We start from the raw sequence: 24,657 nt of genomic DNA, 5'->3' as shown, positions 1-24,657 counted from the left end.
CTGCTTATGACCCTCAAGTTCAGCTTCAAATATGACTAATTAAACACTGCTGCCTAAGTCACAAAGTCTGTGTTTGCATAGAAGTGTCTTCTGTAACAGCACCTAACCTGGCATGACATAACAAGATTTCCAAAACGTACAGCAGTATACACCATTCTGTAGAGGGAGTTCAACCATCAGTTGCTCAGACACACAGAATCTCACATGTATGAGACTCTGTTAGCAATGAATCTGAATACACGCTAAGGCCAAACTTCAGAAGGAAACACACTAACGATTTGTGAAACTAACATACCTTTAGCAATTTTTTGTGCAGTTTCTAGAATTGTAATTGCAGCGGGATATGCCCGGCCACTAACAGCTGACATGAATGGTGTCATGCCTCTTGCATCCCTGGGTGGTGGTGGCGGAAGGAAAGAAATCAAACAGATCAAAACACTGAATTTATTTCATTTTAAAAAAAAAAAAAGTACAAACTAAATACAAATGCTCAACCATGCTAACCTCGTGCAAACCAGAAAAACATTCAGTGAGATAAAGTACTCTTACTCATTTTACTTCTATGAAATAGATCTAATTTCAAAGGATGTCAGGGTACAAACACCGACAATTTTGCAGCATTCTCATTTTTAGCAAAATGTGCCTTTAAATAACCTTTTTTAAAAGCTTTGTGCAATAAATTTAATGTGATATAACATTAAAAAAAGACAGAGAGAATTCACTTGAAAACACTTACTTGGCTGAGAGCAATTCTCGAAGATAAGGCTGTAACACAACGCTATCGCACAGTAACTTCAGTATGAAATGAGCATTTGCCTTCCGATCTTTTGATTCCACTACAGATGGTTCAGTAGAAGGCCCTGTAATGACAAAATGGAAGTGCACAGAAACTGTTTTCCTTCAAAAAATGACTACCTATTAAATGCAAATAATTCAGCGCCTCATTTGGGTGATTCATCAGTAGGACTATTGAGCAGTTTGCTAGGTGCAGTAACATTTCGCTGAAGTACTGAGAATTTCAGTTCCAAGTTACATTCCTAAACAGAGACAGCAAGCCTAATTTTACTTAGCTAAGAATAATTTTTGCATAAAACTTCAAGTATGCTGCACGCTCATGAAGTTCTGCTTCAGTCCAATCTTTGTTTGGTAAGAAGCATTTGCATATGTAGAAGGAGTGTGCAAGCTTTCAGCTCATTTTGCTTCTGAGGCATTATCAGATAAGCAAAATGTTCTCACCTGGTATCGTGGAGGTGCTCGGTCCTTGGCCGGTGCCAGTCGCTGCTGTGGTAAGAGATCCCACAGCGGGGGCCAGGATAAAATCAATGTCACCATCTTTCAGTAAACAGAACAGCAGGATGTATATCAATATATCAAGACATCCCTAACAACATGCTCTTTCTGCAATGTCTAACAGCAGGTTTTCTGTATTTAACTGGTACTCTTTCCTACAAATGGCCACATTCCTAGACTAGCAATCAACTACAAAGCATATTTTACTAAAGTCTGATATCAGCACTAGAAAGACACATATTGGATTTTAAAAGAACGTCTAAGTCCTCAGTAAACTCTTAAAGCACTTCTTGCTGCCTCACTAACATTAAGCATTTAGGTCTCAAAGTCTAATAAATTCACCTTAAATGCCACTGGTTCCTTCAGTAAATGACTCGTTTTACAGTTCAATTTATTACAACAGCAGACTTGCCTGTATCTATCGCAGGAGGATCTGGAACCCAGCTGGGAGGAGCTATTGGTGGAGAAACTGGGTCCTGGTGATCACTCGACGAAGCGCCAGCTTCCTGTCTGCCCAGCCCAGCAGCTCTCAAGGATCTTCTCATCATTTCTCTTAACCTCAGACTGAACAGTAACAAGTAAAAAGAGTAAAAATAGTAAAATCGTGATCTACAATTAGAATATCTTAAAGCAAGCTTTCATGCTGGAAAAGGAAATCAAACTCTTCTTTAGAGAAGAAACGGAGTAGAATGATGCCTCTTATAAAATATGGGAGGAAAACTTCAGTTCTTCCCCTCTTATGTTCCATTTATCTGAACAAGTGACCACCTTTCCACAGAAATTCTCTTTAAAGGAAACAATTGGCCGCCATTAAAGTACTTCCAAGATACTTAATTCATCTTGAAGAACATGAGAGCTTATCCTCAAATTCTCTTTCCCCATAAGGAGAAACACTTCCACTTTACTACTGAAAAGGCAACGCCAAACCTCAGAAAATAGAATCAATTTAGAAATATCCCACCATTAGCTACCAGTCCAAAAATGCTCTTTGAAGGTGTGAGATGCGACTTCAAACTAGTAAGAGAGCATATTTTTGAGCTCTGTGGAAAATAAGAGGCTGGTAATAGTACCAAAAATCAGAATACAGGAAACAAGAGGAAAGCTTCAGTCTGTTTACCTTCTGCTACTTGATGATCCTGCTCGGCTTCCTGGACCATTACTTGACACAACTGAAATTGCATTTGCGATTGCTTCCACAGCTGAGAGCCTTTCAGCAAATGTATTCCTTTCAGAGCGCTCTGCTTCTGGAAAAATAAGAACAATTTTAGGGTCAAACTTTCACTTTGGAAAACAATAAGGAAGGAGAGTAAAGTATTAAATGCCTCTAATCATAATATGTTCCCTGCAATTTATTTTATGAAGATTTAGAGAGGACACAGTGGGTTTTTTTTCTTCTTTTGATTTTTTTTTTTTTCTGTTTTTGTGTTCTGTTTTTTTAAATGGACAAAAATTAACCACGATTTTGAGAGGGTTTGATTTCTAAAAGGACGGAAACACAAAGTACACACATTTCAGAACAAGCTTTCAGTATCATTAGCAGACAGGGGTCTAATATGGCTGACTTGTAGACACTTCCTGAGTACAAGGTTCCTAAGTAATGGCAATTAAAAAAATTAAGAAACAGAACAAAATGAAACAAAAAAAATAAAATACTTCACAGTGAGCAGCAACACACAGTTCTAGGACTCTAAGATATATGCTCTATTTATGAGTATGCTTAGGAAAATTAACTGTGGTGAGAATATAATACGATATTGCAAGCAGTTTAAATTCAAGTATGAGCATTATTTCTGATATCTAAAACCTAAGCACCACAATACCTAAAGTCCTAGGCATAACCAGGATTGAGTTGTGCCAGATGCTGTACAAACAAGAAAATCCTGCCTAATTGTATAGAGTACAACTTGAAGCAACCACTTGGACAAGAAACCAAATTTCATTGCAAAATAAATACACAGATAAAGTGGTAAAAGTCAGCTGTGCATGACTAACAGCCATCCCTTCTTTAGGACTATAGGCAAGGATGACCAGCCATTACATAGCAAATTACAAGTCATTGTCACAGTGGACCTAAAAAGAACCAAAGGAGAAACTACATTCAGCAGGACAAAGGCCAGGAGAAATTTTCGTGTCAGCAGAGCTGACAAGTATTTTTATTACAACCTAGAAGGAAAGGGCATCTTTCTGACTAAAAAGGAGATCTCTGAAGTGAATTTGATCATTCTTTCAGAACACTTCTCAGAGTTGCTACAGCTACTGGTCACTCAGAAAGAAAACTCAGTTCATAGGTACTCATTAAAGTTATCTGGAATTCACTATCATAAGTCTTGGAACATTTTACCTACTTTGGACACTTCCTGCAGACCTGTCTTTCCTAAATCACTTCTACTGACTGGACTCAGGAAACATCAAATCACAGAGAAACACAGTAGCCTGTCCCCAGTTTTGTACTGGTCTAGGTCCACATCTCCTGCAATTCTTTTATCCAAAGCATGAGCTGTGAGACAACTACACACAGGATCTAAGACAAAAAGCTTACCCCTGCCCTCACTTATTCCCCTTCCAGCACTTCAGGAGGTAGAGAAAAGGGTCTCAGCCAGGCACAACCTCAGAAGGGACCTTAGGTTCCATAATTGCCAAGGGACATCAAATCTAGAGCCTGGAACTGAAGCCTTTACTCCTACATCAATCTTCTTTCAGTTCAACAAATGGCTGTCTAACTTACAGACAACAGCATTAATCACCACTGCCCTCCAGATGATGCACAGAAAATAAGCTTGTCCTAATATCACTCGCTAGAAGTTACAAGCAGAAGGTGAACGCGACTTGAATATAAAGACATGAATACCCTTTTATAAACAACATTTGTGAGAGAGAGGCAGAGGGGTGTTAAAGTCCATTGGGTTCACGTTTTTTGTATTTCAGAAAGTTAAATTACATCCAAATGAAGTTACCGAAAGAATGCCAAGGTTGCAAAGACAAGCACTCAAATTAGGAAAAGTCAAATTAAGTTTGCCCATGCATCCTTATTTCAGCTTCCTTGTGTGCTTCAAATCAAAACAGTCTCCAGCTACGTGGATAGATTTTTGGTGGTGGTAGTTTTATTTTCTTTATTTTTTTTGCTTTGTTTTGTTTATTTTTGCCCTCAACAAGACCCCTGCCTCAATCAGTGCACAGGATGGACGACACACTAGAGATGAAGGGTTGTACAATGAGCAAGCTGTTTGTGCCTTGTTTGCTGCGGTATCTGATCAGCACGTAGTAAAGCATTAACAGCTTGGAAAGGAGAGGGGAAAGCACCGTCCTGTGTTTAACACCACTGAACACCTCTTGGAGGAATGGGATCCTATTTCCATCACATCTAACAGCACAGAGAGCTTTAAACACATTTCTATCAATTACGGTGATACATTTTGGACATGTAGAAGGTGCCTGACTCACAGAAATAATTAACATTCACAGAACAAATAAAATTACTAATGAATCCATCTCTGGAATAAAACGTTTTAAAATAACACCTACACAAAAAGGTGAGATTATGCCCCGTGTTTCTCTAACAGAACTCTCAAAATTAGCCAATAGCTTTGAATGCAGAAAAACGTCAAGCTATACCACCTTTAAAAGATGAGAAATCCGTTCCATTATCCCTATCTTGTAGATAGGGATACTGAGAAACAATTGAGATCTACAAATGACTAAAATTCAATGACAGCACCATACAAAAAAATCTCACCAGAGAGTTCATTCATTATTCAGTGCAGGTTTGTATGGTGTGCATAAGTAAGGAATGGGGCCACACACTGAATGATGAGGATAAAAAGAAATATTGAATAGCTACCCATTCGGTGAGCACCGTCCATCTTGTGCACTGAATGAGGTAGTCCTGTGGAAAAAATAGTATGACGGTGTAATTAAAGACCATTTCACAATGCATACCCACGTATAGCACCTGGGTCAACCTAATTCTGCCATCTCCTGATTTTATTTTTTGAGTGCTTGACTTAGCAACCTTGTTGTCCTGTTAATGTGTTTTATACATAACAATATTTAACAAACATTTTTAAGCGGTGTCAGTGACTAGCAGTAACAAAAAGTCTCTTATGCTTCTTAATATGTCAACTGCAAGTAACATTGAAAGCATCCATATAACACTTGAAAATATTAAATATTGTTCCTTTAAAAGCTCGCTGGTGATATAACAGGGATACCAGCGACAAAGCTGAAAAATATTTGCTGTCATTTAAAATTAATAGAGATACAAAGAGCTTGCCTTTTAGAATGAGTAAAAATAGTTCAGTATTCCCAAGTATTGAATTCCTATAAATCTTTAAGACAGTAATAAAAATGTCATCTCATCACCTTTGGCGGATTCAGAAACATTTTAGGTGCTAAATTTTAAGCTACTCATATCTGAGGAATGCAGATTTTAAAACAAGTTATCTGGACAATGCATAAAAGTTTGTTTTCAAACTATTTTCATGACTCTGTTGAGCTCACCCTCTTCCTCTTTTGTTTCTTTGTTGCTGGTTGGAAAGCACACAGACACACAAGCATGCAGAATATTGCGATTTCCATCACATCTGTGGCCAAGGAACGTCTGCAGCACTTGTGGGTTCTGATCCAAGACAACTGCTTGTTCAAGATTCATCAGGTATTGTCTGCAAGCCTCAAAGTCACATCGGAGAATGTGCTGCATTAAGGTTTGTTTCTGTACTCAAAAGAATAGAGTAAGTTAAATGAAAATACAAAAACCACAGGCATATAAGTTTCATAGGTACATCCTGTCTTCCATTTTTTAAGTAGCCCAAACAAAGGACATTCTCAGCAGGAATGTCTGAGAACACATATAATCTCAATTACAGCACTACTAAAAACGCAAAATGGGCACAGGAGTTAATAGCAAGGGCAGGTTCAAGCAGCAGAAGTTATCGTGACTTGCAAAAGCACACTTCTGGCTTCACAGATATGTTCTTAAGACAAATTACTTCCATTTAATTTAACATGGGAAAAGTGGTATGACTGGAAAAAATAAATAAGGGGTCAATAACTACCAAAATGCATCTTCCACTCTGCAACATCAATTTGTGCTTTCATGTTTCTATGATAATTTTCTGCTGAAATTAGTTTATGTGGTATAAACACAAACTAGTATCCAAACACAAAGTTGCCTGAAGCATAATTTCATAGAAGCAAGAGAAAAATAGCATATAATTCTGTATTACAGAAACTATTTTACCTCAACAGCCATAATAATAATTGCAGCTTTCTTTTTGATGGTTGAGTTAGCAGGAAGATTTGTTAAGGAATGAACACCCATTCCGAGACTACTAATAGGTGGAAGATCAAGCCAGTCAGGGTCTCGTATCCCACCCATACAGTCTTTTGCCATTGGGTAGATTGTACCATTTCCATCTCTGAGAATAATCGGAGATTCCTATGTTGGGGAAAAATATTTTAGAATTAAACTCCACAATTTACAAATATTACGCTTCACAAGAGGGTCCGTTTCATGCTTTATTGCCAACAGAGTCAACAGTTGACCCAGAACACTCATTTATGCCATTGTCTCCTATACTTACAAACAGGGCAGCAAAAGATAAATTCCCTTTTTTAAATGCCCAAGATTTGCTTAAAACAGTAAACATTATTTAGAGTACTTATTTAATGACAAGTGTTCACAGAGAAACATTACTAATGACAATACCTACATACACTTTGATTACTTAAATACTCCCAAAAAAGCTGAATATGCTGAAATACAACAAAAATTCAGTCCCCTTACCAAGAGTTTCTTTCAACTACCCTAAACAAAACTGATCACTGAAAGACTTCACTATTGTTTTCTAAGATCAACTCATGTAATCAGCCACATAACCAGATACAATAGGATATTTAACAGATAGTTAAGAGTTGTACAAAATCTTAACGTATCATTTTTGTTAGATTTTTTGTTAACACTTTAATCTGAATATTACTGAACTTCCTCCTTAACATTTCTATCCATCTCACTTCCAAAACTTAGTTGAATAGAGTTTATGCTAACACAGCAGCCACTGTCAAGTTGCTTTTCTCCCTTCTTACTTTTTATTCAAATAATATAATTAAAAAGTGCTTAAAGCTTGTTGGACTGCTATACCACATATCCCTTCAAAATATTAGTGGTAGTACCAAGTTTTTCATAATCTACTCATTCAAAAGCTACTCTTCACCAGTATTTATAAAGGCCTTACAGAACAGATTATACCATTTCACTTAAAGATAACAGGAGTGAGATACAGTGAGGTTAAATGACTGAAATGCAGAAAACAAACCTGTCCAGCTGTAAAAATAGCAACACTTCTCTCATTCTGACCCAGGAATGCAATGCTGCTAGTAGGGAAATTGTTTTCCTGTTCAGCCTTTCCAGTAGCGAGGTCAAATATGCAGTATCGAACCCAATTCCCAGTTTTCAGGACTGCATGAACTCCTTCAGAGATGCATGAGAAAAAAATGTTAATGCCTTGACAGTATTCAGTAAGAACTCTTAACTACAGCATTTTTACTAAGGTCAATGAAAACAACTATTTAACTGAGTCTGACAGTAACAGTTTCCCACTAAGGAGAAGCGTAGTGAAGGACATAATGGAGTAGTATATTTAAGTGTTAAGTCCTACTTACCTTTTGAATCTACATTTACTGCTAGAATCTCTGTTTTTTCAGGAATACACAGCTTCTTGGGTGTCCTTTGAAAACAGTCCGGAACTTTCGGAGTTCCCCCAGTCTTTACGACCTAAAAGCATCCACAAAACGATAAGATGCAGTAAAATACACACTGTTCATATTTCATAACACTTCATTTTTTCAGTATGTCTCAAATACGCACCTGTAGTTCATCTATCCTGAGCAGCCTGCAATCCTGGAGAAGAGAGGAAGGATCTGGATCTGAATTAGAACTGCTCTGACAATTTGCATTACTGGAGGTGCCTGGAAATTTGACAGCAACATAAGCACCATCCACTTTTAGCACCTACAAGCAGAAAACATAACAGTTTTATAATAAACTTTTTAATTTTTAATATAATAAAAGCTTTGAATAGACACTGTTTAGCCTAACCTTCTTCAAAATAAACTAGACCTTTGTTAAGAAAACAAAAAACTTGACCACTGGTGATCCTACAGCTCTTGGTCATTAGCCTGGATGTTCTGCTAAAGTTTCTGAACACTTTAGAACTGTATTTCTTAATTATTACACAAGCAGGTTGAAGGCCCCTTCCCTTCAGCATCCCACCTCCAACAGAAACCAAAAGAACTGACTGAAGAAGTTCCTACTGTTATTCTCTTAGTACATCATCCCATCTACTGGAAGCAGTGGAACAACTTCAGGTTTAATAGCCTGGATACATACTACTTCTACTGATTTGTTTAACCAATTTTGGAAACAAACAGCATCTTCTGGCAGGGAATTCTGAACATTTCTTAACAGCTGAAACAAAGCTGATGTAGACTTTAATTGCCTATTAGCTCCTTTACTACAGGAACCAGGAAATCACTGTTTTTCTGCCACATTTTTGAGCTTTTATTCTTACTCTGTTTTGTGCCTTAGTGCTCAGTCTTCAAGGTGAATGTCTTATGAAAAAGATTGTTCATGGGTTTACTATCTATTGCATATACTCAGTGATAAAAGTTCTGCACTCAGTCCCTTAAGACTGAAAGATAAAGTCCATCCAGAAACACTTTATATGTATTGTGTCTTCTCTCCTCCACAAGGAAATGAAATTTTTCAGCCCTGCACCTGCACTGTTATTTCTGCTACTGTAAGCCTCTCTGAAGAGTTGCTGCCACATATATCTAATCAGAACTGTTGGAATAATTTTCCTTGACAGCTTAGACTATCACCAAACAAGGCCCTTTGAGTTTCCACTTGAGACCATAATCTTCTCAAAAGAAAAAGAGAACAGGAGGAGGGACAATGTTTTCATTCAGAGAAAGAATTAGATTTCAATACGTCCTCAGCTTTTAACAGAACAAGATACAAGTCACCACCAGTCTTGACTAGGCTCTCATTTCTCAATACTTCCTACACAGAAAGTGCCTACAAAGCAATAAAAACCTAACTGTAATAAGATTACCATCTTAGAGGTCGCCTGGAATAAAAAGTAAGTTTCATACTTTCAAGATATCAAAAACAATAAAAATACAGGCATTTCCTTGCTTTTTCCCAGTTTCTCTAGTTAAGTGTAACTTACCAAGTACACTAGAGAGAAGGATTTATTGATAATCATGAAGGTGTTAGAAGTTCTCTACTAGAAAGAGTATTACGGATAGTCAGACCACTTGCTAGCTGCAAGAATGCTACCGAACCTTTGAAAACTCAGACCTAGTCACAAGATTCCTGAACATTAATTCTGGTCTACGACATACAGACATTTGTACTCAGACTAACAAGACTGCTAACAAGCAATCCAAATCCTCAAAACGTGTGGATAACTTCTGTGGGCCTTCCCGTTTTTCTTGGTTTGGAAAAGCTTAGGAGTGAACTGCAGAGATGATTTAATTCCTGTACCACTTCGACAATTAGCTTATGTAAAGTAATTAAAAATCACTGGCAGATTTTAGACAAACCTTGCCAACAGGAACATTCTTAACGTCTTCCACAAACACAACTTCCCTCAGAGACCACTGCTCCTCATTCACTTTCTCCTCCTCCTTTGGAGCAGGAGTTGATCGTCGTCGCTCTGAGACAAGAAAAAGTAATCAGTGAAAAATGAAACTTGAAACATTTAATCACAGTGCCAAAAAGGCATCGTTCACCAAACTCTGTTTCCTCCACAAAAGAAATCTAGAAATCAAAGAGCTTCAAGCTCTAAAATCCAGAACATTTTCAAGCTTTCAAATCTAGAAATTGAAGAGCTTTGAGACCTTTGCAAAAGCTTCTTATCTATAGAAATATTTAAGTTTACTATGAACTATATGCTACTCACTATATGGCATTGATGCGCTGCTTGCTATTGAAGATGCATCACTGCAAGTGGAAGCTGGGGAAGGTGGAGGACCCATCTCAGTTTTCACTGGTTCCTGTTTACTTTCAGGCCTAGAATGAAAATTGTTACTTAAAATTAAGCCATGAAAACTACCTTTTTAAGCCCTCAGGTTCCATAAACAAAACCATTTTCAGTTATTCAAACATAAAACTTGAGACACATCAGAGGAAAAATTCTCATCTAACAGTCCTTCTCTGCATTTCACTTTCCCATAGTGCTTTTACATGACTGACACACCTTTGAAGCAATGATCATTTCTGCACATTTAGCAGTTTGCAAGAAAGCTAGAAATTGAGAAACATGACCTCCCTTAAGGCTGCATCAATCAGCAGCTCCAAAGAATATCAAATACATGTTCTGTGTGCATACATTCTCATTCTGAACACACTTACTTGGCCTCTGTAGTCTTGCTGGCTTTCTCCAGATTTTTCAAGCTCTCTGGTGACCGAAGCTGAAATCGACAGCTGTCATTCATGTTCCAAACAGATTCCATTAACACACCTACTTTCGGAATTCCAGCACTGATTGAAAAAGCAACTGCTCCAGCATGGTATAGGGGGTTATTTCTTAAGCACACCTACAAATAGAAATATTTATTTCTATGAGAAGAATGTATTATGTCAAAAGGAAACCACATGTGTCTGTACTTTCTTGGTAACATATGTAGTAATCAAAAAATAGGAAAGAATCCTTATGGAAGCGGGTGAAAAGAAAAGTCAGCATGATGTACTATGCACTTTGCTAGAAGAAAGAGACTACAGTGCAATTCACAGCTGAAAACAACAGCTTCAGCTGTGTAACTGTTTAATACACAATATTCAGATGCTTAACAACAAAAGGAATGATTCATTCAAAAACAAAGACTCATCCCAGAGCTGACTAGAATGGATTGGGAACCAAAAGAAACGGGCTCCTGAGGAAGGGATTGTTTTCTCTCATACTTGTTCTAATAATAATCACAAGAAATGCTCTCTCTCTGAATCAGCTATTAACCATTTTGGTAAAGGCTTCAAACCAAATGCATTTTCCACTGAACATGCAATAAATACCAGCTCTTGATTTTGCAGATACCTGAAATGCAAAAAAAAACAAAGAAAACCCCAACCAAACAAAAAAGAACAACAACCACCACCCCCACAGAGCCAGGTACCTCATTGAAAACCACGGTATTACTAAAATTCCACCTTCTCAAAACACAAAGTTGGTAGTTGAGTTAAAATCCAACAAAACCCCCCACTCCATACAGGTACAGTTCATTCCTCCATGTTTGAAGCAATTAACACAGAAGCAAGAAGTAACATTAATAGGACACATCACCTCACTTTAGAGACATGTAATTGAAGTATACCACCTTAATACCAAAGTTACTGATATACTTGTACACAACAAGAATGGAACCTGACTTTTACATTATTCCTACTTATAAGCTCATCATACAACGCTGTAAAAACATCACGTGACAGCTGCACTTGCCTGGGTTCCAACAGTTATATTTGGCATGGAGGAGATACCAGCACTGGACTTGGGCTTCTTATTTTTTGCTCTGGCCTTTTCTAGCATTTTCTTCCTTTGGCTGAAAGGAACAACACCCCTGTGGAAAAAATACATATTATTTTTATTAAGGCAGAGAAATAAATTTTATTTCTATCTTTGAACAACTTGTTCCTTCTGCTTCATATACTTATGATTCAATATACAAGCCTGTGTCACCTTCCCCAAAACCTAAAGAACTGCAAAAATGACACATTTCTCTCTCTTCATCCTCGCTTTCCAAATTCACCTCCAACAGTCACTGTATTAGAGGTAAATGATAAAATCATAGATTGGTTCAGGTTGGAAAGGACCTTAAAGCCCAACCGGTTCCAACCCCCCTGCCATGGGCAGGGCTACCAACCACCACATCAGGCTGCCCAGTGTCCCATCCAACCTGGCCTTAAACACCTCCAGGGATGGGGAACCCACAGCTCCTTCAGGCAGCCTGAGCCAGTGACTCACCACCCTCTGAATAAGGGTTAGCAAGCCTATATAAATTGGACCAACTATTCTAGAATCTAATGCTTTTACTGTTTCTAACAGACAAGTATCTCCAACGTTATCAGAATAACTTGGCGGAAACTAAGTGAAGTATGTCAATGGAGACATAACAAAAGCACCAAGAACCAGAGATGTAATTCTGTTATCTGAGACCAGAAGTTAGAATAAAATATAGCTGTGTTTAACTACAAGCTTAGCTAAAATTGTGCAGATTAATGAGAATTTAGTAAGAAAGCTATTTCCTAGAATCAATTTTCAGGGCTCCAATTTCCAACTTATCTTCGAGCACTTAATTCAGTCCATGTCTAAAAAGTTATTGAAGCTCAGTGTGCTACTCCAAACAACCTGACAGAAATAATGCATACTGACAGTGCATTAATAACATTCAATAAATGCATTCAAATTACAAATAAGTGTCAAATCTCATTTGTGTGTGTTATTATGGAAGATTCCATTGGAAATAAGCCTTTTTTATTATTAAAATATTTTAACATTTTATATATTACAATGTTTATGAGTTAGATACAGTTTCGAGAGGGAGCATTTAATGTTACTCCTCTACTCTTTAGAATTCAGACCACAAACTAACAGACCAGAATTTCCAACAGAACCAGACAGAGGTGAACCTCATGCTTGGTTAAGTTTGTTGCACATTTTTAGTCACGCACAGAAAATGCACAGAAAGCCTAAGAAGGTTATTTTTTGATATTATGTAGTACTAATACAACTGAATGTTAAAACACTCCTAAAAGTATAATCTTGTTCTCTTGAAATTGTTGTAACCCAGCTGAAAAGCAGGAAGAGAATAAATACATTGTTAAAAGAGGATCTAAAATCAAGAAGAGTTTCAGAACCCAAAAGAAGTGCAGTCCAGTAATTTTGCAACATTCATCAGAAGCAAAGTCATTAAGACAGACACTACTGCAAGTGGACAGAATTTACTCACCACCAGTACAAGTTATTCTCTAGCTGAGCACATGTATAAAGAGCACAACAATGTAAGGAAACAATCCGTTCTCCCTGAAGCTCCGAGTATGTCTGTGCAGTGTGTTCTAATTTAGATGCTACTGAGCTTAAAGTTTCATCCACCCAGGTAGCAACCTAAGGGAGAAAGGAAGATTCAGAATCAGTAAATCTCACAGAAAAAAAGGTGACAAAAAAAGCAGACAAGTATCACAAAAACACAGCAAATGGCCGTAGTTCACCAGCTCAAAATTCACATTCACTCAACTAGGTAGAAAAGTGAATTTAGATAAATTCATGCGCAGTGCTGAAAGCTTCAACATGCTTAGTTTTTCCAGTAATTACATACAGAATGCTAAGCATTTTGGCTCCAGACTCCACATCAGTTTCTGCTCTAAGAGCAAGAACTCAAGCGTTTTGGGTAATGAGATTAAATGGATACACTTCAGATATTCTCTCAACTGTTCAATTGCAAATCACAGAATCACAGATATCTATCAGATCTGAGTGGTTTGGGTTGTTAAGTTGCGTTTTTGTTTAATTGTTTCTTCCTGACTGTTAACTTTGCATGGTTACAAGACATCAATTGGATATTTGCTCTGGGAACATAGGGGAAAATGAAGAGATGAATGAATTAGTGAAGTATTTTCTACTACTGCTACTACTGCTGAAGATCAACTTCTCTACGATACACTGAAAATAACTGAAAAGAAAAAAAAATGAGGAAAAAAGAAAAAAGAAAGAAAAAAACTCCCAAGCACTATCAAATTCAGAAACCAGTGCACATCTCATACCTTGTTATTTTCAGTGGCAACAGTTGCTCTAATACTATTTGCAGAAAGGAGCACAATCTTCTCGTTGGTTAATCCCAAGAACATGGCACGTGGATGGTGCAAGGAAGGATTCTTTGGAAACAATAAAACAGTCTTTTAGATATGCAAAGCATATAAAACATTTTGAAGGTAGGACTTGAAGATGAGTAGTACCTGTGCATTTCTATAAGGCTCTGATTCACTCCACTTCCATTGATAGAGTTCTCCTTTACTGTTAACTGCCACAAGCTCAGAATACAGGGCTCCAATAGAGATAAACTTCGTTCCATCCTGCAAATACAGATATATGAAGTCTGCTGAACTTGAAAATGAAGATGCATTCAGCTCGTCTAAAGCTCAGCACTCCCTCAAATAACAAGAAAACCTGCAGTATTGCTGTTGATAGGGTGAAGGAGGAAAGAACGGGATATAGATATATTTTGTTGCTTTTTATTACTTGTGAAGGGAAATAAACAACAGCAAACAAGGTCAAATTAAAAAAAAAAAAAAAAGTTAAAAAGTCAGTGTGCTAAATATCACTTTAATGCATCACTAATATCTAGCAAGCTGGAGAAGCTTCCAGTTATGGGTTACTTTTCTTCCCTCTCCATTTTTGTTTATTTTAACAAATGTCATACAGCATCTTCCTGCTACTCAGACAGCATCACTTTGCTCAATGCTTTGTACTGTACACCACCTGGATCCTACAGGCCCCTTTTTCTCTTATGTTTGGTTACATATCTGTGTTACATCAACTGTTTGACAGTTATAACCACACTTCTCCAAGCACTGAAAAGGAATTTCAAATGACAGACCTGTGAACACAGATAACTTCACAAAAAATTTTCCTCTGCTTATTGAGAAATACTTGCAAGGCCGAGTGTTTAACACTGCTCAGCAATTGCAGCCATAAGAAAAATACGTTTTTTTCTGAATTTCTCTACAGGGAGGAAGTAAAAACTCACTTGGGGAAAATACAGCTCTTGAAAATGAAACAATAACCTGGGCTGGTGTAAAATCAAGTGTTAGGAAATTCTGTCTTTTACAGCTTCTAAATCTGAAGGACATGCACATGATAAGTAGTGTGTGCAATCTGTAATAAGAAGGAGATCTTACACATCAGCATATTTAACTGCCTTTCTCGAATTGGAAGATAAGACATATAAGCAATTCAGCCATCTGATGGGAAGCTGAACCCGTGTCAGACTACTAACAAAGCCCAACATTCAGTACATTCATCTGTTCCCCTAAATTACAAGGCTCACGTTTCAGCTTCAGAAGTTTACAACTGGGTAAACAAAAAAAACACCTATTTTGGCTTTTCATAAACCTCAATTTGCTTTTTTTGTAAAGGATTATTTACTTATTTTACTAATTTCATATGCAGAAATACAGACCTTTCAAGAGGTACGAGTGCATCCTTCAATAACAAAATTGATTATGTCTCTTATCAGTAGTTCAAAACGCTCAACAGTATTTTGGGAAAGAAGAGAAAGATGGCAACAGACAAGGATGGAAGAAATCTCAAATAACTCTCTTATAATATGATAACAAAATCTAAAATTAGTTAAGTCATAACAGTTTTGCTCCAGAGGGCATCTCCCAGTGCAGCACATAGTGTGCCATAGGTGGCACAAGGTTTTCACTGGTAAGAGACACAGATTAATAGTTCTCACGTCCAGTAAGATCTGATCTATGAAAATTCATTTATTTGAATTATTGGATATCTGACTTTACTTATTTGGTGGAAAAAAACTCCGTATGCAACACATTTCACTACATTAGTGTTTCGTTGGTACTCTACCCCTCATAAACTCACATCTACCATCCATCCTTATCACAGGCACTAAATGTGAAAGTAACAAAAAATGAAAGAAAACAAAACTGGTTATTTCGTAGCAATTCTTTATGTCCTTGAATCTTTCATCTAACTTGCTTTTAACTTCCATTAATATCTCCAGCATCTCCTTTAGGACTCTCAAAACGGAAAAAAACTTGGGATGGCGTTTCAACTAAATCATCTCCCTCACAATTTATCATGAAGAAGTTCTGTCAGGCAATATCACCAACGGAACTTAAAATACAGCTATGAATGTTCAGCTGAAGGACAGAATAAGAGGTTTGACTAATGCTGCACAAAGATGAGATGCCCTTCCAGTAAGGCACGCCTCCATTTAACTGGAAGCTAGGGATTACAAGAGAGCATATGCAAAAATGTCTGTGGGAAGAAGTTCCATATACTTAAATTGCACAACCATGAAATTACATAGTCTAGCAAGTTAATTCCATAAAATACACGCAATAAAAGGCTGCAGTAATTATCCTTGGGCATAACTTGCTGAGTCTGCAAATTCAAATAAGAAAAAAGAAAAAAAACCATCTTGGGTGGAAAAGAGGGAACAAAAATATACAGGACAAATATCCTGAAGTAGCACAGTAATAGGAAAACAGCAATAATGATGATAATAATGTGCTGTAATCAAAACACAGTAGTGTTTTATATGGAAAAACACAGTGTAGTATTCCTAACGTGAACTAAATTTATTCTGTTAGGCTAAAAACCCTAAAATCTCTCTTCCCAAGCTAGATGACCTTTTCATTCTACTATCATGACAAAGGAAGAGGGACAAGAGCTGCTAATTTTCACTGACACAGAAGTTCAAAACTAATTGCCAGACAAGGTCTGGCTGAGAGAGGAAGCATTTGACAAAATACTCTTTTTTGGGCTACCTACATTACTCAATTTGAACACCAAAACCCAGACAGGGATTAGAGGTGAATGGCTGTAAAAAGAAATAAGGTTTGAAGTTCATGTCCCTCTTCAGTCTATCTATATTGTATCTAAAAGGGGGAAAAAAAACAAAGGAAAATAATAAAGCACTAAACTGAGTCAATTGTTTTATGAGTTTCCTACTGCCTACTAAATTTTTTAATACCTATGAAAGAAAAGGGGGGAAAAAACAGCCTTATGACTTTAATACAGAATTCAAAACAGAAGAAAATAAAAACAGAATTAAAGAAGAAGCATTAACTATCAAAAGGAATAACTGTTTATTTATAATCTTCCTAAGCTCCTAACAAAGAATACACTTTATTGCACTATCTCTCACAGACTAAAATGAAATACTCAACAAGAAATTACAGTATTTATCTAGGGAAAAAGAAAGACAAGTTTATTGCAAATGGCAAATACAACAGACAAAAAATGTTCAGTACCTTATCTGGCCACCACTGTAAGTCTTCTCCTAGAGAAACAGGGCTTTGAACAGGTGCATTCTTCTTGTCCAGGTTTGGTTCCCCCTCCTTACTTGTAGAGCCTCTTTCATTATCAAATGAGGCTCCATCAAGCCACCTTCGTTCACGCAAACGTAAAACGGACTCACGTTCACGCAACAGCTCAGAGTCTCTCTCTAAGGGAAGAAGGAGAACTGGTATGCAATTGGGTCACACCAGTGGGATAAAAGTAAGCCACTCTCTAGTAAAGACCCTTCAGGATGCAACTAACAGCAGTTAAATCTACTCACAAAGATTATAAATAATGAAGTCCTGACATGCAACATTCAGTATGATTAACCCTTCCAAATGTGTACTTTAGAATTACTAAATATAAAAGCAATAAGCTAAAAATAAAGAAATCTCATAGTTTTGTGTGCTATCAAAAACGCTACAGCACTTTTACTTGCATCATGAGGCCAAATCCATGAAAAATAGCAATTTAAAGTTTTACACTATAATATGCAGTTTTTGTAGTACTGTTTTTAATCAACAACAAAAAAAATCTGATCTATACTGTCTGTTAGATTCATTTACGCAAACCAAAAAGAGTATTTATTAGAGAGTTTCATTACAATCTTCCCCAAAAAAAACAGTAATTTGAAAAGGTTAAAGAACACAAGCATTAAAAAAGCTCTTGGTATATAGGCTTGATAATCCAACCCCTTTTGTTTAAACCAATATTCTACAGGACTGGATTTAATAAATTAAAGTGCATCTATCTTGTAGATCAAATGAAAACTTTTCAATAGTCAGACAAGTTGTAAAAAGGATCCTTGTAGGAAAATGTTCCTTACCAAAATGCTTCCCCTCCAATTGGCCTACAAACTGTCTAAAGCCAGTACTCTGCAGTTCGCTTATGCAGATAATGTTTTTAAATCAGGTAATCAACTAACTTTCCAAGAGTCAACTATGCATGGAAAATAAGCATTACAAAATTCGTGGTAACGTCTTATATAGAATAACCTTAGGAAAGGGAAAAAAGAAAAAAAAAAAAAAAAAAAGAAAAAAAAGGAGGAATTTAGAAGGAGTTATGTCAGATGCTGAATATTTGTACATGCACATAATGCATTTAACCTACTAAATATTTCATTTGTGATTACAAAAGTCAACTGGAATTACATGTATTACTGTATCATATTTTCAATAAACTACGCCAAATCTTGCGTGTTTTGCAGTATTAGAAAACTGGCAAAGTTTTTACATAAGCTAAACACAACAGCTTGTCTTATAGATATATTACATAAAACATTCTACTTCTCTTCTAGCGAGCATCGCTCTGACCCTTGACTAATCACTTTGGAACTGGAACTTACTCATTCAACAATTAACATACTGAAACAGGTTCATGAAAGGCAATAAAACGGTACTAAAAAGAACACAGGAGAGGTTGGATTAACAGTTTGGAAATACTCTAGGCATTTGTACAACGGCTTCAAAGAGCTCCAAGTTGCTGCATATTCTGTTTAAACGTTATAACTGATACATTCTACAAAGCAAACAAAAAAACACCTTAACACCAATCAAGGCGTTGATATCAACTGCCAATAGTTCTCCCGAACCAGCTATAAAAATGCTTTCAAAAGAAGAAAAAAGTGGAAAAAAAATTAGGTTTCTTCTCCCTCCCTGACAGTTAAACATATTTCTCCTCATTCTACAAAATTAACTTCTGTCACAGATTACCTCAGGAAATGTGAAAAAGCTCTGTGTAAAGAATAACCAAAAACAGTAAAAAATAGATTAAGAATGGTGCATGTCATGAGTTGTTGCTTTTTTTGAACCAAATTAAATATTTCTATCACATAATATATATTAGCAAACACACTACAGAGTTTAAAATAAGATTTAGCATGCAGAAGTTTTACACCTTGTAGTATCAACAGTCAGATTTTTAATTATACATGATGATCAAGGTTCTTATAGAACTTACCTGCCAGGGCTCAGAATTCAATAATAATTTTGATGAGTAACAAAAAATCTACTTGTCTACTCTATATCTGACATCGCATGACAGTCTACTTTCAGGTTAAATTGGAATCTAAACCACCACTGTGTACTACCACTAGCTTTGCACAGTACACTACTTATTACAAAGAAAAAAGGTGCAAAATTACCTCTGGATGAGCCTAGCCTGGAAAGTGATGAGCGCCGAAAGGATGGATAACCAAAGTAACTAATATCTTCTGAAAACATAGCATCAGCATCAATAATGACACTTGGGTGAGCAGAATGTATGTCAGCATCCAGAAGAGACATAAGATCCTCTATAAGAGGAGACAAGGGTCTTAAGTGAATAATCAGCTACTTAAAACATCAGCTAGAGAGACCATCAACTAAATAAACATAAGAAAAAACAAACAACCTATCTATTAGTTGAATTTCTGCTCTTCAGATTCACCAGTTCCAACTCATGTGCCTCCTACACATTCACATTTACAATCACGCATGGTAGTCTAGTGCACAAAACTAGTTTCCTTACAAAAACTGCTCTGTCACTTATCCAACCACATTTCACAAACAAGTCTTGCCCCAAACTTTTACTTTTTTGTAACCTAGGAATTCAAATTTCAGCCTTTCACTTGGAAGAACAAAGACCCTCAGCAAGGTGGACACAAGTATAAAGATGTGTACATACATTCTTACACGTGTAACTCTTAAAATGATCTAGAATTAAGGAAGAATGGTGAAAGCCAACCTTTGACGTCAAAGATGTGGCTTTGCAAAGACTACAGTTCCTCCAATGAACATTTCTTTCAGGGAATTACATACTTAATTCCCAAACTATCCGCTCTTGGTACAAATCTTCACATGGTAGCTACATTAAGAACAATAATGGTTATCCAGAATAAAGCATTTATTTCCATTTTTTAATACCACGCAGTTAAAAAATAAAAATAAAACAAAAAATACTCAGGAGGAAGAAATGTATGATTTTTATGACAACCCGAGCTACTCGTTTAAAAACCCAAATTTCTCTAAGTACTGAGTTTCACTGAATTATCAAACAACCTCCTTCTGCTTACTAACCAATAGATAACAACCACATGAAGCTACTGAAAATGCATGTAATTTAGCCGAGTCCAAGAACACTGCCCAATAAGACAAGTAAACCAGACAACCATCTTGCTGCTACACAAGGAACAGTTCTGTTTCCCTCCTTTAGCTCGATGGCAAGGAATCTCCTTGGGCAAAGGTGGGAAATCCAAACCTAAAAACAGCTATTTCAGCCATAGACTTGCCAAACAAACAAGCCCAACATACAAACAAGAGGATACCCAGAAACAGAAAATTTGCCCTATGTCCTCCCTCACTGTGAGAAATCACTCAGTTGTTTCCTTTAGTGATACAAAAGGCGTTAGAGATATTCACATCCCTGCAATTCACAACACTCCTCCTTACATTTTTCAGAGAGAGTTTAGAGCTTTAAGAAATACCAGCCACCAGCTGTTCCCGACACAAATGAGTTCACATAAGAACAGAGCTATAGAACTGAGTTCTGTGGGCTTCAAAACAAGCTGGGAGAGATTTTTGCAAAAAATAAGTTTCCCACTAAAAGCATTGCCTGTGCTAGAGGCACAACATTTGGAACTGAGTGCTCCATGCAGTACATTTTAGAAAGTCATCTTGCTCAGGAAGCCTAGTGAAAGAAAAAAGTCTCATTTGGCCACATGCTCTGTCTTACCAGAACATTTCAGATGCCTCAGGGTGGTCTTACCCTGCTGCCTGTTTTATCCATTTTACATTGAAACACTTAAGTGGCAGAACACCTCACCTTAAGAGCAACAACTTGTAAGAACAATAGCTCTGGAGCTGGAAAGACAGCCAACATTTTGTTGTATACTTTGGTATTCACACCCTACTGTTCTTTCCTCTTCCCACATTCATCTGTACCACCTATTCCTAGGTAAGCTCCAACCTCCATACAGTCTCACAACTTGTTCTTATACCCAGGTATAAACTGAAAAAAATCTTGATCTCTATGAGAAACAGAATTGGCCAGCACAGAAAAGAACTCACCAACCTAATTTAATATGTATGGAGTGTCCTTTAAATTAAGCCAGAAATTCTCTTCTAAGAAAATACACGCTAACTTGGAACACTAACAAACACATACACCCCTGGAAGCATTTTAAACATTTCGAGGTTAGCCTTGTTGCCAAACAGGAGAGTTAATATTCAATCAGATCCAAGAACCAAAACTATGTATTTTTGGCTATAAATGCATTGACACCAGCGAGGAAAACAAGCCTCTCTTACCCTCTTCTTTCAGCTTCAAATCAGATTCTAAATGTCCTTCCGATATTTCTGCAAGAGATCCCCCTTCTGCCACTCTCTATACCAAAGAACAAAGGTGCTGAAACCAGTAGGGATAAGAGCCTGTGCAGTGGAAGACTAGAACCAAACTCCTCAAATACCTATTTCTATGTGACAATTCCGACCAATCTAGTTACGTAAGGAAGTAGTTATGATTTCCTAAGTAAACCTGACTGAAAACTGGCAGTGGAAATGAAAAAAGAATAAGGGAATGATACTTCCAATAAGTATATAAACACCAATTCAAGTACTGAAAATACTTCTGTTTTCCAATAGCTCCATAGGCAGCATTAACACCATTTTCCTATGGATGCATTAGTTGAATGCATTGCTGAGACTGATGAGGACATCAAGCAGAGCTCAATTCAGCTCTACACATATCTACACTTAAGTAGGGAATCATAAGGTCTTCCTTATTTTCAGCTGCATGTAACTGTCCTACCTAAAAGAAAGCCACTGAACAACCAGGTTTTAAACCAATCCCTACACTGTGCTTTGATTCCAACCTCTCCATACAGAATATACTGCTGATGTAAGCCAGTCTCTTTTCCAGAAAAGCAGATTTGTACTTTTTATTTTGAAACAAATTCATCTCAGATTCCAAAATTCAAAATAGCCCTGATACTGCTAAAACCAAGTTTCCAAACTCCACTAGTGAGAACCCAGTATATGAAGCAGGAGTTACTGAGCAAATATTCACACATCTGAATTCTACAAAACCAGAGACCGATAACACAAAGCCTGGAAGAAGCCTCTGGCACAATTTGAAATGAGCAGGAAATTTATTCTACACAACTTTGAGTCTTTCCTATGAAAAATGATTTTGTTCTATGCAGCTTCCTCCTCGATTTTTCCCTCATGTATTTATCAAACAAAACCCCACTCCATTCAAATAACCACTATAAAACAAAAGTAACAGGACTCATCAGAAAAGTCAGAGTTCATAACGGTCTAAAAATAAAATTACTAACAGAACTTCATTAAAGCTATTTGTACAGAAAGTTCTGAAGACGTTTTTGATTCTTAAGACATTTGTGAAGAATTGTTTCTTTTAGAAAAAACAAAAATCAGACAATAACCCTCACTGATACTAACTGGATCTATAGCACAACTGATGACTATATGACATCCTAATGTATTAAGCGAGAACTTATTTTCCAGCCACAGTGAAACTTACTTCTTTCGCTCCATTTATTTAAATCAAGTGTAAGTATAAAAATAAAAAAGCATAACAACCTTCTCTGCCTGGGGATATTTAGAGGAGCAACCTAAAGGGCTTCGTTTAAGAAAGGCACCAGACTTGCGGAAGGGATAATATATAAATTAGCATACTCTTCTTAATAAAAATGCAAGAGCTTCCAAAACCCTGAGGCAAGGAGCTGCCTTGTCATTTATTTTTGTTGTGTTTGGAAGGAATAAAGCCTTTTCATTTGACATCATAAAAAGGAAAAGTTCTTTATCTTTCAGAATCATTTACAGATACCTGACTAAAAATAGAATGCACACAGCAGTTCTTGATTATCTACAGTTTTCCTTCTATGAATTACAGGTCCCAAAAGAACATCCAGAGGCAAGACCTCAAGAAGAATGGAAATGTATAGAGCAACAAAGTTACTTGAGTTCTATTGGCAAAAATAACTAAGAGATACAGAAAGCACTGCAAGTTCTACAAACTGTGAATTACATCTTTGCAGACTGGGATTAAGACATAACAAATTTCATTTCAATTGAAACTCCAACTCTTTTCCCATAAAAACTGGGAAAATTTAGCTCGATTTCTTTGTGGGATAAGGGGAGAAATACTCATATTAATCTAATAATATAATAATATTCATCTCTTACAGGAAGGATTAACCTACAGAGGTGAGATGCTTTAAAAATTCAGCCACGAACAAAGTCATTTTCTAGACAGCTACCAAAGACAGTGAAACTCTGTACACTGGTTTAACCTATCATCTCAATTACAAGAGACAGTGCAGCGCAGGCACCTTAAAAATAAAAGCAGCTAGTTATAGGTTGTCAGACAGTCCGCTATTAACTGACCCCTATGATCCCAAGAAGTATTAAGAGAACAGCTAGTGCTGTAGAATGCTGGTTAGTACAATTAAAAGGAACATTTATTGTGAATCATTACTACGGTCATTAGTCTTATGAAGGCAGGACCTGGTACATCTATAGTAGGAGCTACTGCTTTGAATACATGCAAAGCATTAAGAGAATTCAATTACACCAATGCACCTAATGCTATGAAACTGACTGCTAAAATAAAGACTAAAGGATTAAGAAAGCTTGCCAGAGCTGCAGGTTTGCTGCAGAACAAAAAACCCTTTGTCTAATCACATGATGAACAAGATAAAGATGAAGGAAGCCCATGAACCTTCCTGGTGAACCAGATGAGCAGAAAAAAAATAACTATTAGAAAAATAGCAAAATGTCACTCTGACACACAGAAAGAAAACTAATACGTAGCCAGAGTTTAGTTATTCTCTTATCACGCAATGCAACTGGTACAAACATTAGATTTGGCTGCAGTTTTCAAATGTTTGCTTGGCAAAAGAGTCAGATTACCTTATTTTGCCAATGGAAAGACTCAAAGTCTTTCATTGAAAAAAAAAAAAACAAACCACAACAATTGCATGGGACAGACAATATTTCAAGAGCAGCTGGACTTCAATTATAGCATTAAATCTGTATTGCCAAATAGTACAGGATTTATGAGAGGTGCTTGAGATGACAAATAAATTCTCAGTCGAACTGTAACAACTGTAAAGCATTTTGCCCTCACTTAACCACTGCGCCTTAAAAATATGTGTTAGTAGTAAAAATAACATGCAGGTGACTGGAAAGTGTTAAAATTAGCTTTTACAAGCCACAGAGCAGTCTCAGCATCTCATCGAGCAGTAAAATATAAACATAAGAAATGCTCCTGTTACAAACCTAGGGTTCTTAAA

General features: G+C 36.8%; 1 protein-coding gene and 1 non-coding gene across 27 annotated transcripts in view; one reads left to right on the top strand and one right to left on the bottom strand.

The window, feature by feature from the left end:
- Positions 1 to 24,657, bottom strand: part of UBR5 (ubiquitin protein ligase E3 component n-recognin 5) — a 69,517-nt gene that overhangs the window by 24,450 nt on the left and 20,410 nt on the right. For 13 of the 26 annotated variants that reach the window (XM_085537101.1, XM_085537112.1, XM_085537113.1 and 10 more), the window contains 20 exons: positions 19,507 to 19,656; positions 17,336 to 17,547; positions 14,294 to 14,410; positions 14,102 to 14,212; positions 13,291 to 13,445; positions 11,784 to 11,901; positions 10,703 to 10,887; positions 10,251 to 10,360; positions 9,892 to 10,004; positions 8,153 to 8,296; positions 7,948 to 8,059; positions 7,602 to 7,756; positions 6,527 to 6,724; positions 5,788 to 5,998; positions 5,129 to 5,173; positions 2,408 to 2,534; positions 1,703 to 1,854; positions 1,237 to 1,332; positions 737 to 860; positions 296 to 393 (listed from right to left, as the gene is read on the bottom strand). In XM_085537101.1, the coding sequence (XP_085393227.1) occupies positions 296 to 393; positions 737 to 860; positions 1,237 to 1,332; positions 1,703 to 1,854; positions 2,408 to 2,534; positions 5,129 to 5,173; positions 5,788 to 5,998; positions 6,527 to 6,724; positions 7,602 to 7,756; positions 7,948 to 8,059; positions 8,153 to 8,296; positions 9,892 to 10,004; positions 10,251 to 10,360; positions 10,703 to 10,887; positions 11,784 to 11,901; positions 13,291 to 13,445; positions 14,102 to 14,212; positions 14,294 to 14,410; positions 17,336 to 17,547; positions 19,507 to 19,656 (2,733 nt within the window). The remainder of the gene's footprint in view (positions 1 to 295; positions 394 to 736; positions 861 to 1,236; positions 1,333 to 1,702; positions 1,855 to 2,407; positions 2,535 to 5,128; positions 5,174 to 5,787; positions 5,999 to 6,526; positions 6,725 to 7,601; positions 7,757 to 7,947; positions 8,060 to 8,152; positions 8,297 to 9,891; positions 10,005 to 10,250; positions 10,361 to 10,702; positions 10,888 to 11,783; positions 11,902 to 13,290; positions 13,446 to 14,101; positions 14,213 to 14,293; positions 14,411 to 17,335; positions 17,548 to 19,506; positions 19,657 to 24,657) is intronic. The other 13 variants (XM_085537102.1, XM_085537110.1, XM_085537093.1 and 10 more) reach the window with 8 other exon arrangements.
- LOC116653057 (U6atac minor spliceosomal RNA) lies at positions 15,593 to 15,706 on the top strand. The gene has a single exon (XR_004306465.2). It is a non-coding gene; the product is annotated as a U6atac minor spliceosomal RNA (small nuclear RNA).

Source organism: Coturnix japonica, chromosome 2, assembly GCF_054131305.1.
Source record: "Coturnix japonica strain WE chromosome 2, WE-NBRP24, whole genome shotgun sequence".
Classification (NCBI taxonomy): Eukaryota; Metazoa; Chordata; class Aves; order Galliformes; family Phasianidae; genus Coturnix; species Coturnix japonica.
This window is presented reverse-complemented; position numbering and strand designations above follow the sequence as displayed.